At 41.5% G+C, this 17,998-nt stretch overlaps 1 protein-coding gene across 1 annotated transcript; it reads right to left on the reverse strand.

Moving 5' to 3' along the window:
* Nucleotides 1-26: 26 nt before the first annotated feature.
* PHLDA2 (pleckstrin homology like domain family A member 2) lies at nt 27-2,708 on the reverse strand. Its single transcript, XM_063289354.1, has 2 exons — nt 2,109-2,708; nt 27-492 (listed from the first exon to the last, which is right to left on the reverse strand). The coding sequence occupies exon 1, from the start codon at nt 2,578-2,580 to the stop codon at nt 2,149-2,151; it is 432 nt and encodes a 143-aa protein (XP_063145424.1). The 5' UTR covers nt 2,581-2,708; the 3' UTR covers nt 27-492; nt 2,109-2,148.
* Between the last annotated feature and the right edge of the window lie 15,290 nt (nt 2,709-17,998).

Here is a 17,998-nt window from a genome sequence, read left to right on the forward strand (position 1 = left end):
TGCTTTCTTTGTCAGGCCCTTACTGTAGGTTATAGGTAGAACACATATTTTCACTCCTAATAAAGGAAAGACTGCACATCAGAAATGTAGTAAAAAAAAGCATTTAATTTGGAATGGACACATTTAAATGCTAAAAGCAATTTTAAGACAAATGTGTTTTATCAAAATAAATACAAATATAGATATTACAAATAATTTAAATGGTTTCACACCTGCAGGTGTCACATGTTCTTTGCATTTCATAAATAGAAAAAAAACTTTTTTTTTTTTGCAAAGTTCGGTGTCTTGGACACACAACCTTACTCTTTGACTTAAGTCTTTTTCTTTTTTAAAAAAGTTCTTTGGTTTCTAAATGCCTCTCAGGAGAAGCTTGGCCTCTTTGCTTAGCCATCTGATTACACCTGGAAAAAGCCAGGTACTGTAACATCCTTCTTTGCTTTCCTTCATTGGTATCCGGTCCTGGTTCAGTCCAAGACAATTATGTACAGTCTACTGAAAGAAAAAGAAAAGAAAACTGTTAGTGATACAGCAGAAGGCAAGAAATTAGTTCCCCCCCCCCTTTTTTTTTTAAATCTAATGTCAGATTACTAAAAGATGCTATGATGAAGCACCTAATAATTTTAGGGCTTTACAAATACAGTGACTGACGACAAGCACAAGTAATACAGGATTGCATTGGACTTTGGAGTGTTTAGAAATTCATTTTCACACAATAAATTCACCAGCTGCACTTTAACCTACTCCAAATTATAAATAGGATCTTACAGGTCTGCATCTCAAAACCAAGCAGCGTAACACCACGCAATGCATATTTATTCAATAGTCAGCGTTACTGAGTCCAATAAAGCTTACTTCTAAATACGTACTACAGCAGCCCCGTAAACACTTCCTTAGTAGCAGCCAAAACTGAGTTTGGGCAGAATAGCTTTCATGGAACCCCACAGAGAATTGGGCTGCTTGCTGTAATTCTCCTGAACTTTCCAATAAGCAAATGGGGAGTAGCTTATTGAAATCATTTCAACACTCCCATAATAGCGCAAGAATCGAGCGCAATGCAGAGATGTTGTGCAAAGAGATGTTGTACATGTCCCCTCTTGCATTTTTAAAATAAATCTTAAGGATATAAAAATGTGGGAACAATCGCATCAAAATAGCACAGAGGGTTGCCAGAGACACTGATTGGGACAGTAGTTTCAAGCCAATCTGTTAGGACATCAGCAGGCAGCTTCTCACAGTTGCTATTTGAAAGGCACTTCTGCCAAAATAGCAGATTAGGTGCATGAAAAAGACCATTTTGCCCGGAAGTCCCTTAAGATGAGTACTGTCAGCCCTGCCAAGTCAGCATTCAGCAGGGAAATTCTGGGAAGACCAGGATCCCCTTGCTTCAGCCATTTACTCTGGAATTGCCTCAGTAAACCAAGCAGAGCAAAACTTTGAGAAGCACTGAAACCCGGGAATTTCTTCCTTACTCCTTCAATGACCGCGGCACTAGTTCTGGAGAGGCAAAAACGAGAGGCTCCTTTTTACGGACTCCGCTGCGCCACAGCAGATTTCAAACTGTCCTTCCTCTGCAGTTGCCTCCGGTTCCTGTCACTCGAATCGCAAAGATGTTCCAGTCTCAATTCAATGAATGAACTCATTTGAGCCAATCTGGTTTCTAGCTACAGAAACGTGCTCAGAATTACCCTTTGTGTCTCGCGTCTCTTGGGTATGTATAGCTATAGTTAGTCAATTCGTTATTGTTGATTTAAATTTCCCCTCTTCGCTAACATTTTCCTTTCTGTTCAATATAAGACAATACAGCTTTCAAAAATCTGGCCTAGGCACCAAGTCAAATGTAGAGCAAGCTTCTGTAGTCCTTACATACTTCTGAGCTTCCACTGCCCCTCTTCCACAGCAGATGCGGGACCTGGCGGAGGGGGAAGCGAGAGCAGCTTTCCCAAAGTTCAAAGAGAATAGGAATTGCTAATTTTATTTAGATTAATCAGTTGTTGGAGAAGCTTCACTTCAACACCCTCAGATGATCAATGAAGAGGAAGAAAGAAGTTGAGACCGAAGATAGAAGCGCAGCCTACAATACAGCGCCCAAAACAGCGGCGATCGCTCACCTTAGCCAGGCTGGCTCGCGCGACTGCCCGGGCGCGGGGCTCAGGGCGCCCGAGCCAGGCGCCTGTCGCGACTGCCCGCCGCCGCCTGCTCGACGGCCTCCTGCCGGCTCTTGAAGTCCTGGATGGCGCGCTTGTTCTGGAAGTCGATGAGCGCCAGGGTGATGGAGGCGTTCCAGCAGCTCTCGCCCGGGCACCGAAAGTCGATCTCCTTGCGGTCCGTGGTGACGATGGTGAAGTAGACGTACTTGCCGGTGCGCTCCACGCAGTCCACCTTCTGGATGGAGCCGAAGCGCAGCTCCTTGGCGCGGGCCTTGCCGCCGCCGCCGCCGCCCTCGGGCGAGAAGAGGCAAAGGCTCTCCTTGCTCAGCACCACCTGCTTCTTCTTCCACAGCTGGAAGAGGCTGTCGCTGCGCTTCTCCAGCTCGCCCTCGCGGATCACCTCCGACGCCGAGCCGCCCGGCGGCCCTTTCATTCTGCCGACGCCTGCCCGACGCTCACGGCCCGCTCTCGCTGCCGCTGCCGCCGCTGCCGCCGCACCACCCGGCTGTGCCACGCGAGAACGACGCCGGCTCTGCAGTGCCCGGGCGCCGCCGCTGCTTGTGCTGCTTTGCGGGCGAAGAGCCGGATGCGCGCCATTTATGGTCCTTGAGCCTCCAGGCCCCTCCCTATCTTTGCCGCCTCCGCCTCTGCCTCTGAGGGCAAGGCGAGCTCGAGCCGGCTGGATGTCGGTGGGGTTTCTTCCTGCCGCCCCCTCGCCTGTCAAGCCACGCACAGCAGAACCCGCCACGCCTCCGCCCTCCGCTCCGCAGCCGTCGGACTGCGCGAAGGGAGGCGCAGCTCGATCGGCCTCGGCCGGTGGCTTTTCGGCTCCCCGCCTTTCCGTTCTCGGCACCGAAGTTTCTGAGGCATCTCCCGCTCGCTTTCTGATTGCCCACCCCAGTTAAAGGAAGCTCCGCGGCGGCTTTCCTTCTGTACGGCTTGGCGTTCCCGAAACTTCCGAGCAGTTTTTGGTCGCGACTTCCTTACAGCTCTGTGGAAAACGATTCCCGTCTTTCGGATTTGGGGCCCCAATGTTTGGCGTTCATTCCCATTAAATATCACTAGGGCCACACATGAAGCTCTGATAAAATTAAGTGGCAAAGAGATGCCAAATTTCAGAACACGATTTTTTTCACGGAACTGTGGACTTGGAAGGAACTCAAGCCATTCATATCTTGGGAAAACTTTGGGAAGGGGCTTTTCTCTTAAGCTTATGGTCGTACTTATTCTGGGGGTACTATCCTTTGCTATCCCTTTTATTCCATGTTATTTAACCCAGACTAATACTCTTACAGTACTCCTGTCTCCTGCTCTGCAATCTCTAAGGTGATTTTCTACAGTCCGCTGGGAGTTCTGTAGAGAAAAAGGAAAGGGCTGCTAGTGTTGTTTAGGTACCTCTTGGCCCATTTCCCCAACATTCATAACCAGATCAGTGAAAGTTCCAGCAGGTGCATGGAGGTTCACACTACAGGTTAACTTTGGTTAGTTTTAATCTTGGCTTGTGCATTTGTTTTGGGGTGTAACAATTATAAGCTCAGTGGGTTTGGTTGGTTTCAGTGTATTGAATAAACTCAGAAAATGGGTTAAGAGTATTGTGTGATTGTGACTTTTGTGTGAGGGATGAGGAGTGGAATCCTGAGTGTTGCCTAAATATTTCTCAGCTGAAAGCTTGCTCAGCTTTGTGTCAAATAATGACAGAAAATTAAGAACCAACTCAATCTCCTTTAGGCACTGAGATTGTTCTGACCTTTGAGGTAAAGATCACAGCTGCTTATTCTTGAACAGACCTGACACTGTCACCTCCATTTGATTTGTGCTACTTTCTAGATGTACCTTTTATCATGCACACATAACCCATAACACATAATTTGTCACACATACATAACCCAAGAGAAAGTGGCATACAATGAAATAAAATGTGACCCACTTGGCTTATTGCTTCCACCCTGCCATAAGTATATTAACAATGCAGCAGTTGTCATTTTCAGGCAGAAACCCACATGTGTTTCCATGTCTTCCAGCCGCTTTTTAAACCAACTCTATCCCTGATTCCTAGAGACAGGGTTCACTAGGATCCACACCCCACTAAACATGCATAGGATCACAGCTTTAATATCAGAAGATCCATCTGGAATAGAAACAGTTGGAGATGACCACAGTTTGTCCAACCATTAGTGACAGAGTGGGGCTCACTAACTAGTTACAATAACTGGGCCATTACATATACCTGTAACCTTCAAACCTGTGCCACTTCATCTCTGCTAATCCAAGATATCTCCTGGTCAGCCTGGCATACCTGCTGTCTTTCTGGTCTTCTCAAGCTATTGTTCTTTTCCCACAAGTTTATCCTTGGCTTTCCATTCCCCTTTGGCTCACTTGTAGCTCACAGGATGACTGGCCTCAGGAATGCAGCTGCTGCCAAGCCCACCGGTTCTGAGTCAGCTGCAGCCTTGGAACTCTCATTGATTCAGCAGCTGGACTAAGTCCAGGGACTCGAGTGTAGGTGTGTGTCTGAGGGAGAAGGATTTAACTTCCTTATAAAGGGCATTCCTTTCTTTTCCTATGGAAAAGCTAACAGTGGTCTTCATTCTTTCCCATTCTCCCTGTAATGCCCTGTAATAAATCAATTAAACCAATTACCTCTCCCTCACTGACTTCCTTTTTTCACAGACCATGTGGACTGCCATTTCCTAACTCACAAAGGGATTCCTATTATCTCAAAACCAGGGCCTGAGATGGCCATCTTAGGAGCAAAATGGAGCAGTCAGGTGACCAATGCTGAAAGAGGTAGTAAAGGACAGACTGTGTCCCAAGTGTGCTCTAACAGGCATCTCAGATGTGATGGAGGTTGTATTCCCATGTCCATCCTTGAAATAAGATTCAATCCAGTTAATTTTTACATACAGATGGGAGAGGAGCACCCTTTTGTCCTTTGATCAAATTCCTTGGCTTAGTTCTAAAAATACTTTAGCACTAGCAGATCTGTTTACATCTTAGTGAAAGAGAAACCATATCTGCTGAAATTCTTTCTGTTATACAATGAGTGTGATTACTGGGCCATTACATATACATGTATTCTATCTATCTGCATGTACTACATGTACAAACCCAGACAATAGTGGACTATGCAACAATCCATGATTAAAGAAAACATGGCTTGGTATGATAGGTGAGCTTAATCAGTGTTAAAAGCAAAGGAAAAATTTTCCAAGTCACATTTTGATAGCTATTGCAGCTATAAAATGAATTGTATCAATAACATATACAACTTAGCAGCACACCTACTTATCTGTTTATATGTATTTTATTTGTTCAAAGTGTGCTACATTTATGATGTTATATTTCTTAAATGTATAAATTATGATGATTTTGTTCCAACTATACTGCATTTTCCAGGAGTATCCTAAAACACTGGGCCATATGTAAGAGGCCCTACTCTAATAACTGAACACAGTGCTGGAAATCTGAGGCAGGCACTTCAGTTCTGCTTTCCGCTTCCCATCTATCCCTGTGTTCAGGGAAGATCTGGTGAGTAGCTACAAATTTGCTTGACTGAAAATTGCTATGACATCCCTGTGTATGGTTCCAAAGACAGTTGTGGTGCTTTTCAGATTTTCTTCCATCAGTATGGTGGGTCGGGAGCAGGACTAGTTTCTAGGAATACGTCCTGAAGACAAATTCTGTGACCTTACTCACATGATATTATAAAAGCAATTACCTGTAGGGTTAGTGTGTTGTCCAGGTTCAGACCATGAGTCCAACTGGGATAAAGGTAATGGGTAAGAGTTGTTTCCCATGGTGATAAACTGGCTTATGACCACTTGCCCAAGATTTTACAGGGACAAGCTGCCACCCCTCCAAAGGGGCAGGCTGCTTATCCGCTGCATTGAAAGTGTATGAATATGTGAGATTACAGCTGTTCAAATAGCAGAGACATTGATTCTCATTTAACACTAAATGTCACTCATCAGAATTCTTGTGTTGCTACTTTGACCTCCTTTTCTAATCAGTATTACTAATCTGGGAACAGAGACACTTGTTCCTTTGTTTATGTGCTTCCAGCCAGGTTCGTTATAACAGGTATCTGACCAAACCTGGACTTTTTGTGTTATCTGAAGCCAGATGGGAGAGTTACACTGTGATTTTTTCCAGCCTCTAGGCACAGAAATAGGAAACTGGAACAGCTGCAAGATGAGGCCACTTTACCCATAGTAACTGTCACAGTAAAATCGCCATAGTCAATTTATTAGAGCAACCACATCTTTTAAGTGTTTGCATGGAAAACTTTCATTTTTGTGCTTTTTGTTAATGTTGCGGGGTTTGTTGGTTTTTTACCAGATATACTATAGGAGAAAATTTTGGAGTTCATTTGGTTCACAATTCCATTGAAGCTAAAATAAACAAGAGAGGAGACAGCAGGCATCCCTGTCTTGTTCCTTTTTTGTATCTCACAAGGTTTTGTTAGATCTCCATTAACAATTCTTAGTGCTTCCTGTGATGTATAAATCAATCTTACCCATTTAATAAAACAATTAGTAATAAAATAGAATTCTCTCCAAAGTTCATATCTTTCAAAACTTTGAACAGGAAGGCCTAGTTCAAATTGTCAAAAGCCTTCTCTGCATCTAAGAAAATCAATGTGATTTGTTTTTCATTATGTTGCTCCAAGTATTCCAAAATGTCCAACACATTTCTAATATTGTCCTTTAACAGTCTTTTAGGTAAAAACCCACACTGATCCTCATGTATAAATAAATAATCATAAATAAGTTTATTTCACTACTGGAGGGAAAAGACAGTCCTAAAGTGAGCAGGGATGCAAGCCCCCTTTATAGACTTATACAAATTACAGTATATGTATGTTTAATCAGCATGGCAAACAATTTTATGGGCAGATGCATGTTAATCAGGTCAGAATGAAGTAATGGGGTGAATACAATGGCTTTCTTGAGTGGAGCAAAAGGGTCTAAGAACATGTCTTGTAAAGATACTACTTTTCTGTAGGTGTTACCAAATGCCCTTGCTTCTCAATGCCTTCACCATCTGAATCAGCATTCCCTGTGTTAAAAGTGTCTCAACTCTATGGCTCAGCTGTTTCCTTTGGGGAAGTGCATACATGGAGGGAGTGATTTACTTGCTTATCCAAATTCCATTTTTCTCCTTGATAGGAATGCACTTCTAAAAATAAAGAAATTTGGGGACATTGAAACAGATGAGGGCAAGGCAAGAACTTAAACAGGGAAAAAATATGCTCACACAAGATTCATTAACCATAAACTGGGTTGCCTGCCTGATGCAAAAGTGGTGCTAGTGATTCTCAGTATTCACCCCCTCCCTGAAAGGAAGGCAAATGCGCGTTACTGAACCATTGAGCTCATCACCATCATTCTCCTGTGAAGTCTTGCTGGTTGGACAGGTAGAAAGTGATGAATGAACTAGCTGCATCCCAGAGAACCAGCGTTGCTTTTGGATAATTGCAGAGGGAGATGCATAATCTTGGGTGCATGTAGACTGTTGGTTAGGGACTCTTTGGGCAGCTGCTACAGCAACAGAGCAGGAACTGTTGGGTGTGGCTGTTCTTTATGAATTGTGTGGAAGCAGCCAACTCATAAGATCATGATGTCTCACCCCAGCTCCACTAGTGAGTCAGTATAAGCTTTAGTTAAGACATTAGAAACCAACACTCCAGAGGTAATGAAGTGTCACCGCTCATTAAGACCATGTAGGATGCAGAATGCAAGCGTTGAAGTCACACAGGATTCTTCCCAAGCTAGTAGAATGGTCAGATAAAAAGGATACTTTTAATAAAGGGGAGGAAACAGCTACGTCTGTCAAAATTCACTCCTGAATTTTAATCCTGCCTCACTTTGCATTTGATTATCCTATAGAAAGCATTGGAGTTCCATCCCCTATAAGATTTGCTGATGTTTCTTTATCTTTGGCAGTGATGGCTGGAGCTGCTAGATATTGTACTTTAATAACATTTGGAGGACCATATGTTTTCTAATCTTGCTTAGATTTCTTTTATAGAGTGGCTTCCCTGAATGTCAGTCACAGTTTTGTTGGTTCCTTAAATGTTCTGCATGATTTGATGGTTCCTGTACATTGTACTTTGCATTTCTACTCCTATAAGGGTCACAACAGGATAGAAGAATGTGGGCCCTCTGGAAGTTGCTGAATTATGGCTCTTAGCCTGTCTCACCTTTGCCCTCACCAAAACCTGTGTCTTACAAGCTTTCAAGTTACATAAAACCAGGGTTCTTCCTTGCTTGTCCAGGAATTCCCTCTCTGAGGTGGGAGAGTTGTAGGTGCCAATCTTAAATCTGATTGGAAACCCCAGATCTTCAGACTTGCTTGCTTGTTTATCAAATTTATATAGTCACACATCTCACAAATGGCTTCCCCATTCATTATTACTGGAAAACACCAAATGGCAAGTGCATTTTTTATGTAACAAAATGATGGAGTTTTTAAATGTTAATAAAATAACTCCAAGCAGCTAACAGCAATCTTGCAGAGTAGAAGCGTGAAGCAAAAGAGAACTTGCACTTTAAGCTTAATTACATTCAGAAATGAATTCAGTCTTCACACCATAGTTAGATGAAGAAAATAGAGGTAGCTTACTTTTATTCAGTAGATCTGGATACAGGTAGGTTCATAGTAGAAAGCATTTAATCATCACTGGTTCTTGGTATCAGAGGACGGTTGGGGGAGGGCTGCATTCCTGCAGCAGCTCCTGCTTGCATGTATGCCAGAAGAGTAGTGAAGATTGTTAATCCACAAGCCCAAGATGAAGGAGGAAGTGGAAATCAGGTGACCCATGTGACATCCACAAGCACAATAGAGATACGTCTATCAGAGAAACCCCCCTACTATCCTTGTGAGACAATGCTGAGTTGATCCCTGATAATTCCAACACAAAAATATATTTTAATCCATTTTTAGCCTGCTCTCTGATAAAAGTAATCTGAAATTGAGCTCAATCTTGCAGGAATTACAGCTTTACCAGAGGGTGGCACATGCCAAATTGGAGACAAAACTTGGTTTATTTTTCCTTTAAAGATTGCTGCCAATATCATTTTCAGTTCTTGGCAGAATTAGAAATAATTTTCTGACATAATTGTCTCTTCCAAAGAGATAAATCCTGTCTAGTTCCAGATAATCAGGTTCAGGTTGAATGTTGTTATTCATAAAATTGGTTAAAAAGCCAAGATGGCAGCTGTGATGGTGCGGTTGAAGCTCCACCTATTTTTTATCACAAACATGACACATAAAAACAGGCAAACTTTGATTGCTCCATTGTGGCTGCCATATTGACTTTTTTGACCCTACCCTGTGGACTCCACTGAATCAAACCACATAAATGCTGCCAGATAAGTGGCCAGAGTAAAAGGTGAAAAAGGAGCTCTGTTTTGCAGTAAATTATTATTATCATTATTATTATTATTATTTTAAAATTCTGTGTTTAATGGCATATCATCATATTCTTCATTTTAGACTCACAAGAAACTTCATATTAGTATATGAAAAGGCTTGAGTGTTGTGGCCTGGGACTTACGACCTAGTTCTCATGTGGTCCTTATGACTAATGAGTTTGAGACCCATAATATTGAGAAATTTTATTTTATTTATTTGCCAAATATCTAGGCCACTCAACTCCAAAACAACTCTGCGCAGGACTAAAAAACATTATATATAAAAGTACGACAGACATGTAAGGGAAGAACATAAGAGAACATATGTCACTATTGCGCACACACAAACACACACACACACACACACTAGCATAAATGAGGATCAAATTGGAAAATAAATATATGAGGAAAGTGAACAGCTTGGGAGGAAGGGAAATACTGAGAATGTAATGTTGGATGGTGCTGATAAGATCCTCAGAAAAAAGAGAGGTGAGACCTTGAAAGAGCAAAGGGCAATGCATGACATGATTGACAGATGTGGTGGAAGCAAAGATGATTTGCAAGGACAGAAAGAAACAGAGTGGTTGAGAGAATGGTATTGGTGTTCAGTATATCTCGCAGCGTTTTCTTTTCTTTTTCCTATCTTAGGCCTTTAATTTCTCTGAATTACTATTTCTTACTCTTTTTCTGAACTTGGTATAATGTTGCCTACTCTGAAAGGGAACAGTGTGATGGATATGTGTGTGTGTGTGTGTGCGTGTGTGTGTGTGTGCGCGCGCGCGTGCGCGCGCACATGTAGATTAAATCATCTTCCGTTAATTTTGGATTTTGATTTGAAGTCTGAATCTATGAGGTAGTACATAATGTGAGCGGTTCCTTCAGACCAGATAAACGTTTTTCTAGAAAATACTTTTCTCCCCCTTGTATCAAGAGTCTATACTGCTTTCTCAGCTATTTTCAAATGACACCTATTAACACAGGTAATTCACTGGAAGTCCTAGTAAGCATTTCTAAATCCCGGGCAGGGCCACAACTGCGGGGGGGGCAATTGGGGCATGTGCCCCGGACGCCATACTGGGGGGGCACCAAAATGAGGACTGGGGGGGGCGCCAAAATGGGTGTGGAATCCATGTTTGCCCCGGCAACACAGACCCTAGTTGTAGGCCTGATCCAGGGTAGCCAAGTGGTATTTATTATATAGTTTTGTGCTACATTTGCTTGTCCACTGCTCTCTGCAAAGGGCAAATCTTATAAACTTTGTCTTTGAAAGTACATAGGCTGTGGGTACTTATTTAGGAGCAAGTCCTACTGAGTTTAGTAAAGCTTACTTTGAGAAAACATGCATTGGCTTGTTAGTGGTTCTTTTTCCCTTGAAAGCTGTAAGGTCACATTTTAAATGCACTCTGTCACCAGAATGAGTTGGTGGATTGTCTGGGTGAGAATTAAAAAACAATGTTCTCTGTCATTACCTATGGTTACCAAGTGAAGTTTTCAGCCTCTCATTAGTGGGTGTTCTCTGAGGAATAAAACTTCCCTTTCTTTCTACAGTTGCAGAGAGAAATATCTGCTGTTCACAGAACAGTAAGCAAATAAATTTATGAAGTCCTGTGGTACCCAGCAAGCCACTGAGATTCACCTGCAAGCATTTCCTGACTTAACTTCCATTTTATACTGAAAATTGTTAATTGTCTGCTGCCAAACTCTCAAAGGATACTTAAAATGCCCTTTTTATGGGCAGATAGTATCTCATTTCATGTTTCAGTATGGCAAAGACAATTTCAACAAGCTGTAAGTCCTACTGCTCTTGATACTCAGCTTTAAATTGCTCCTCTCCTCAGAGCAAAATATTTAGAAGTCTAATGTAGCTTGGTTGACATGACAAGCCCTGCTCTGGTTTTCTGACAAATAGCTAGCCTAGGCTGTTCTGAAAGTGCCTACCTGTGCCCTCTCTGACTAGGCACTGTTTATAGACCATAGACAGCTCCATTCATGGATTGTTTGGCATACTGTGCAAGCCAGAAATGTCTTCTTTGACTTGTTCTGGGAAGAGCAGTTAAAAGCTCCTGGTTCTCACAAGCTCAACCAAAGCATGAATGGACTGTCCAAGGTCAGCTTTGCTTGCTCAGAGGAAAAGGAAACTCAAAGAACACAGGCAGAACTAGATACTAGCATGCTGCTTGTTCTTTGTTAAAGCAGAATTTGACTTGCCTTGTTGTCCAAATATGTTCAATGTGTAGTCATTATTTATATATCAACACAATTACAGAAGGTCATCCTTTGCTTTTAAAAAAACAAGAAAAAATACCTAATATAATTGTGTTTTGCACTTCTAGGCCTAAAATAGCTAGATGGCATTGTGTAATGGGAAGAAGGAGTAACCTTGAGCAAGAGGAGGAAGCGCCACAATCAAGACAATGGTCAGATAAAAGAAATCTGAGTCTGGGGCAGAAATGTAATTTGAGAAAGCATCTCAGACATGACCCTCCCTAGTCCTCACAAAGATAAAGGGAGGGAGGGGGGAAGCAAATTCAGACTTGTAAGACTCTGTTAATATAACCTTATAATAAAAGTAGCATTAGCATTCATAACCTTGGTTTCCTAGTCTGGACTACCTTGAAGGGCTGACACATTAAGACAGTTTTAACCACAGGTGACTCTAGAAACAAAAGCTTGCCATCTCAATCTGTCCCCAATAACAACACTGAGATCTTCCAAGGACCTTCCAGTACTCTCATGGATCCAATCCCTCCATCTTCTGTATTATCTTTCCCTTCCCTCAATCTCATGAAGCATCATTGTACACCATTATACATCAGAAAAGAGGCTGGGAGAAAAGCAAGAATTGTCTGTAGTGGAAATTGTATACATCTGCCTCTCACTTTCCTTCCTTAGTGTGCAGATCCCCAGGTACTTACCCCACATAATTGAGCAGCATAAATATGCATTGCATTAGTGTGTAAGTTAGCAACTGCAAGTGCACATACCCACCCTTTTGCAAATAATATGTTGTTCTAATACAAGTATTATCTTATCAACTTGATTCCTGTGTGAAAGTGTCTTTTACAAGAATATATTTGATTTTTTTTTCATGCCAAAAGAGTGTGAAAATCAACAAAACAAGGAATAGCAGAACTTGGTTTCAGAAGGCATTCAAAAGCTACGAACAGCCTAACTCTGCATTCCTTTGTTTTTTTCTGTCAGAGATAAGAATGGCATTTCAAGCTTGTATTTGCTGAGCTAGTGTTGACTGATAGGGCTATCTTGAGCAGTTGCACTCTCTTTTTCCTCTACCTGGGTCTCTGAACACATGTTCTAGATGTGATCGTGTTTCTTAAGTTCATGTTGCAACTTCCTTCTTTTGAGGGTTTTGACTTAAATAACTTAGTGTTTAAGAAATGGAGAAATTAGCAATCATCCCAGCAGAAATGATGTACTTTCCCAACAGCCGTGCAATGTATTTGTCTGAGTCTGAGATGTGTCAGCTGTAGTATAATCAATGATTTTTAAAAAAAACATTTAAAGCCAGTGTTACAGCTATCTCATGGGGATACAAGCTCCACAAAGACAAAGAATGAAAGCCAAGGCTGATGCCTTATCAGTCACTGTATGCTTTGTGCTCAGGACTAGCATTCTGTAATGTCACAAATGGTAGTTGCTTAAAACATAACCTGCTTGTACGCACTTTTTCTGTTGCTTGTTTCAGCCCAAATTCTCTTGTGGCCCAACCTGGCTCACCTAAAGCAACCAAATCACTTTGAAGATACAACGTAATTTTATTAGGCATGCAAACAATACAGCAAACACTGGGATCCCAGAAAGGCATTGGCAGCTTGCCGGACAACCCTGGGTCAAACTAGCTTTGGCCTACCACATTTCAAAGACAAGACAAAGAAAAAGGCAGACACAGTGTACATCACAGCATGATGCTGGAGTGTTTTTGATAAACCCATTGGGGTGAGCTTCTCATTAGTTATCCATTCCTACTAGGTCAGCATGTCAGCAATACTATCTTTGAGATAGGAGCCTCCCCAATAGAGAGCCAGTCTGATGTAGTTGTGAAGGTGCTGGGCTAGAAACTGGGAGACTGTGAGTTCTAGTCCCACCTTAGGCCTGAAAGCCGGCTGGGTGACCTTGGGCGAGTCACTCTCTCTCAGCCCAACTCGCCTCACAGGGTCGTTGTTGTGGGGAAAATAGGAGGAGGAAGGAATATTAGTTATGTTCACCACTGATGATAGATAGAAAGATGATAGATGATAGATGATGGGTGGATGATAGAGGGATAACGATCTAAATTAATAATAAAAAAAATCAGACAAGAGCATGCCATGCCTGGATCCAGGAAAGATATTCCACCTTGCCCCGATTCTCCTTTGACTTACAGTGCTGTATTTTGTGTTTTGCCCTTAAACGATCATTTTTACTCTCGTAAGTATTTTGATTCTCAAAATTTTACAGCAGTTTGGAGAGTAAATTGTAACACATGAAAAATATTGTTACAGATCTTGGGGCACCTCCACAAAGAATGCAGCTTAGTTTTCAAATTGCTGGCTTTGTGGAACTAGAGTAATTGTGAGATTACCTTTGTCCCGATTTTTTGTGATGTTGGTAATCTTGCTCTTAAGTATTTGGAAGAGCTTTCTTGCATATCAGTTTACATGTTATATGGCATTATATACATAGCTAATGGCACTCATGATTTCACTTCAAGCTGTATACAACTTTTTTTCTGTAGGTTTACCTCAAACAATAAATGCCTGTTATTATGTTTGCTAATTAGAACAGACCAGAATAACATTAGGATAATGTATTTATCAGGGACGCGGTGGCGCTGCGGGTTAAACCGCTGAGCTGCCGATCGGAAGGTCGGCGGTTCGAAACCGCGCGGCGGGGTGAGCTCCCGTTGCTAGTCCCAGCTCCTGCTCACCTAGCAGTTCGAAAACATGCCAATGTGAGTAGATCAATAGGTACCGCTTCGGCGGGAAGGTAACGGCGTTCCGAGTCGTCATGCTGGCCACATGACCCGGAAGTGTCTATGACAACGCCGGCTCTAAGGCTTAGAAACGGAGATGAGCACCGCCCCCTAGAGTCGGACACGACTGGACTTTACGTCAAGGGAAACCTTTACCTTTTTAATGTATTTATCAGGAGTAACCAAAAGTCACAAACTAGGAAGAAAGCTCTGGAGTCATTTACGGAATCACCCTCCTGCAGTTCATAATAAAGGGTGTGGGTTCCAACAAAATTTACAAAACATAATTTAGAAAATATGGAGTGAAAGATGTCTTCAGGAACCTTTCGAACCCAGTCAGCATTACAGTATATAGCTGCTGTAGTTCAGCCTCTAATCTCTTTTTCCAGAAGTATATAAATTTTGATCCCCTCTTCTTTCCCCACAAAAGGACCACAATGATCTGGATGATCACTAGATAGCAGCAAAGAGAGTGTCCTGTGCCTCTTTGCTGCCCTATAGCACTTACCTGGATTTTTGCAGTGTAGTTCTAGGTTTCCTCCCAACTTTCTGCTTCCAGTGTTTGCTCGCTCTGTGCAAAAAGACAGAGGAATCTCCACTGGTCCAACTATGAATATACAGATTATTACACCTCCCCCCCACCCCATGTGCACACACACACACACACACACACAAGAAAAAGAGTAAATACTTACCCACGTCTATAACTATATCCTCAGTATATCTAAGTCAATCTCTCATGTTGAAGATGAATTATTCTGGGGGAAAACTGGATCTGCACAATATGCAAATGTTCAGCATGATGCTCTAGTTTGTAGTTCAGACTGTTGCTGCCTTGTAGTTTCAGAATGAAACCGAACACGTACCACTGAGCTTTGCTGGCACTTGCTGCCAAGACTTTTTTATTAGTTAGAAAAACATGTTGGAACTATGGGTCAGAATCTTACCAAATCAATGGAGGATTAGCTTTCTTGAAAAATCTGAAAAGGTCCATCAATAATTTTCACCAAAATTTGAAAAGAATACATTATATGATGGAATAACAAGGATGTTTCCAGTTCCAGTACTTCAAAATTCAAAACCTGTGACTTTTAAAAAATAGAAATCTGACATATTTATAGTCTGCGTCAAGTACATCACGATGATAGTTGCAGTTTCAATCCAGAGATTAAAAGCTTTGCTTTTTCAAAAGGCATTGTTTGTTATGAAATATTAGGCAATTTTATTAAAGGAAACAAATGCAGAATTTTTGGATGTCTTCACGTGGCTTCAGTAAACGTGATCCTCTGGAAGCAGAGTAGAGTACCCAGATGCAAAAATTAAAAACTTGTTAATGACATGTTAAAGTTGTTATTAACATGTTATTGCTTGCTTATGTTCATGCAAAAATACTATCCAGTCTTATACAGCTTTATGCAGAAGGACTTAATTATATAAAGGTGACATAGGATTGCCATCTCTTTGGAAGTTGTCATCAACTTTTTTTTCTCACAGCAAAAAAGTCTATTAACTTTTGCCTGAGGCTCATCAAAACTCAGCTGACTTACATTACAGCTGATCAAGACTGCAAATACCCAGGAATTATACAGTTGGTAAAGAAAGTTCATTAGTGAGCTGTTCATCAGAAAAGAAACAGGTAAGTTTGGTGGAACTGAACGATTTATCATCTTAAATATCTATTTTATAGTTGTTGGGTGTTGCAGAGACTGCTTTGGAATTTCATAAATTGCAAATACCGAGTTTTCAATATCAAAAATGATGTAAATTTTACATATCTTTGTCTCTGTTGTGAATTGCTTTTTTTAAGGTATCCATTTTAAAATAAAAGTTGTGTCCAGCACAGTTCAAAATCCACTGTCGTTATCCTTGCATAAGAATATTCCCACTTCCCTATAGCAATACATATGTCTATAGCTCCATATTGACTAGGAAATTGGTTCTTTGTATCCCTGGGTGATGGGATCATAGTTCATTGGTAGAATTCATGCTTCACCTGTGAAAGATTGCAGATTAAATATTATATTGATAAAACCATAGAGGCAGAGGTGGTGAGTACCTGCTCATCCCAATGACAAAGGGAAAGAGTGTGAGTTCTCACATTCTTCTTCTGTGCAAGCTTCCTGGAATGCTGAAGAGATCTTTGGATACTTCTTTTATTCCTACAAACTAGGACATCTCCAGTCAAAGACCTACTACAGTGCTTCCCACACTTTTTCCTTCATTACCCAAAACCACTTATCAGAAAGTTCTGTTTACCCAATGTAGGTAAAACAGTTAAGTCAACTTAATGGGTTCATGTGTCATTAACCAAAGAAAAAAACACTTTTACCCAATTTTGGGTAGTTTACCCAGGTCTGGGAAACACTGACCTAATAGGAGATACATACAAAAACGTTATTGTCTGAGTCTCTAGGCAAAGAAGGCATAGACTGGCTAGATGGACAAGTACTCTAAGCTGGTATGGGGCAATCAACTATATCCCACCTTGCAAGTTTTATTAAAATGGGTAAGAACACAGAGGGGTTCCTCTAGTAATATGCTGTGATTCCTTGTGAATATCCTGTTTTAATTAAACCTACACTAAGCAGTTACCTATGCTTAGAATGTGTTCCCCAGAACTGCAACTAGGGAAGGAACAATCCTGGCAGAATTTACCAACGAAAGGTTGCTCAATTCTTAACCTCAGTGGAGTTTTCAGGGCCATGCCTCTGTCCCTGATAACATAGGGAAACACAAAGGATTATCATGGTTCAGCTATAGAACATCTTTCTTTCATTGCTGAATATTAATAAAGAATCCCTGTATGATCTCTGGAGACAGATGGTAGCTCCCTATGATAGTAATACATGAATATGATAGCAAATTGATTTTGTTTGTTTGTTTCTTTTTTAAAACAGGTTAGAAGCCTTCCTCCTTATCTTCCTGCAAAGGCAGCTCCCTACACTTAATGAACCCCCAAACTTAGCCATCCATATTCTTAGTGCTGTCCATATATATCACATTATAATCCCCATCAGCGTAGTCACCACAGCCAATGCCGTCTGTGACCATGAAGCTATAGCCTTACACATTTGGCTGTAGAAGAGTATATTACAGTGGTGAGCTGGTAAATGTTTAAGAACCAGCTCTGCCAGCTCTGTTCGCGCCACACCACTAGACTGGAACAGCTGATTGGCATGCTACATGTAGTGGCTCAGTTCACCTCAACCAGCTCGCAAAATTCAAGAAAATTTAATAATCCACTCTCATGAGCTGGTGTGAGGCGTTCCAGCACACCACTGGTGTATTGTGCAATAAATCTGATATTCTGGATAACTGTTATCTTTGAGCAATTAATAATAGATAGACCTCACTGCTTTAAAACAGTGTGAGAGTAAATCTTCCAGATCTTTGGGATTACAGTTCCCATAAATTTAAAAGACAATCACTGGCCAGCAGCTACCTACCATCTTTATTTACTTGGAACA

This window comes from Candoia aspera, chromosome 1, assembly GCF_035149785.1.
Source record: "Candoia aspera isolate rCanAsp1 chromosome 1, rCanAsp1.hap2, whole genome shotgun sequence".
Taxonomy (NCBI): domain Eukaryota; kingdom Metazoa; phylum Chordata; class Lepidosauria; order Squamata; family Boidae; genus Candoia; species Candoia aspera.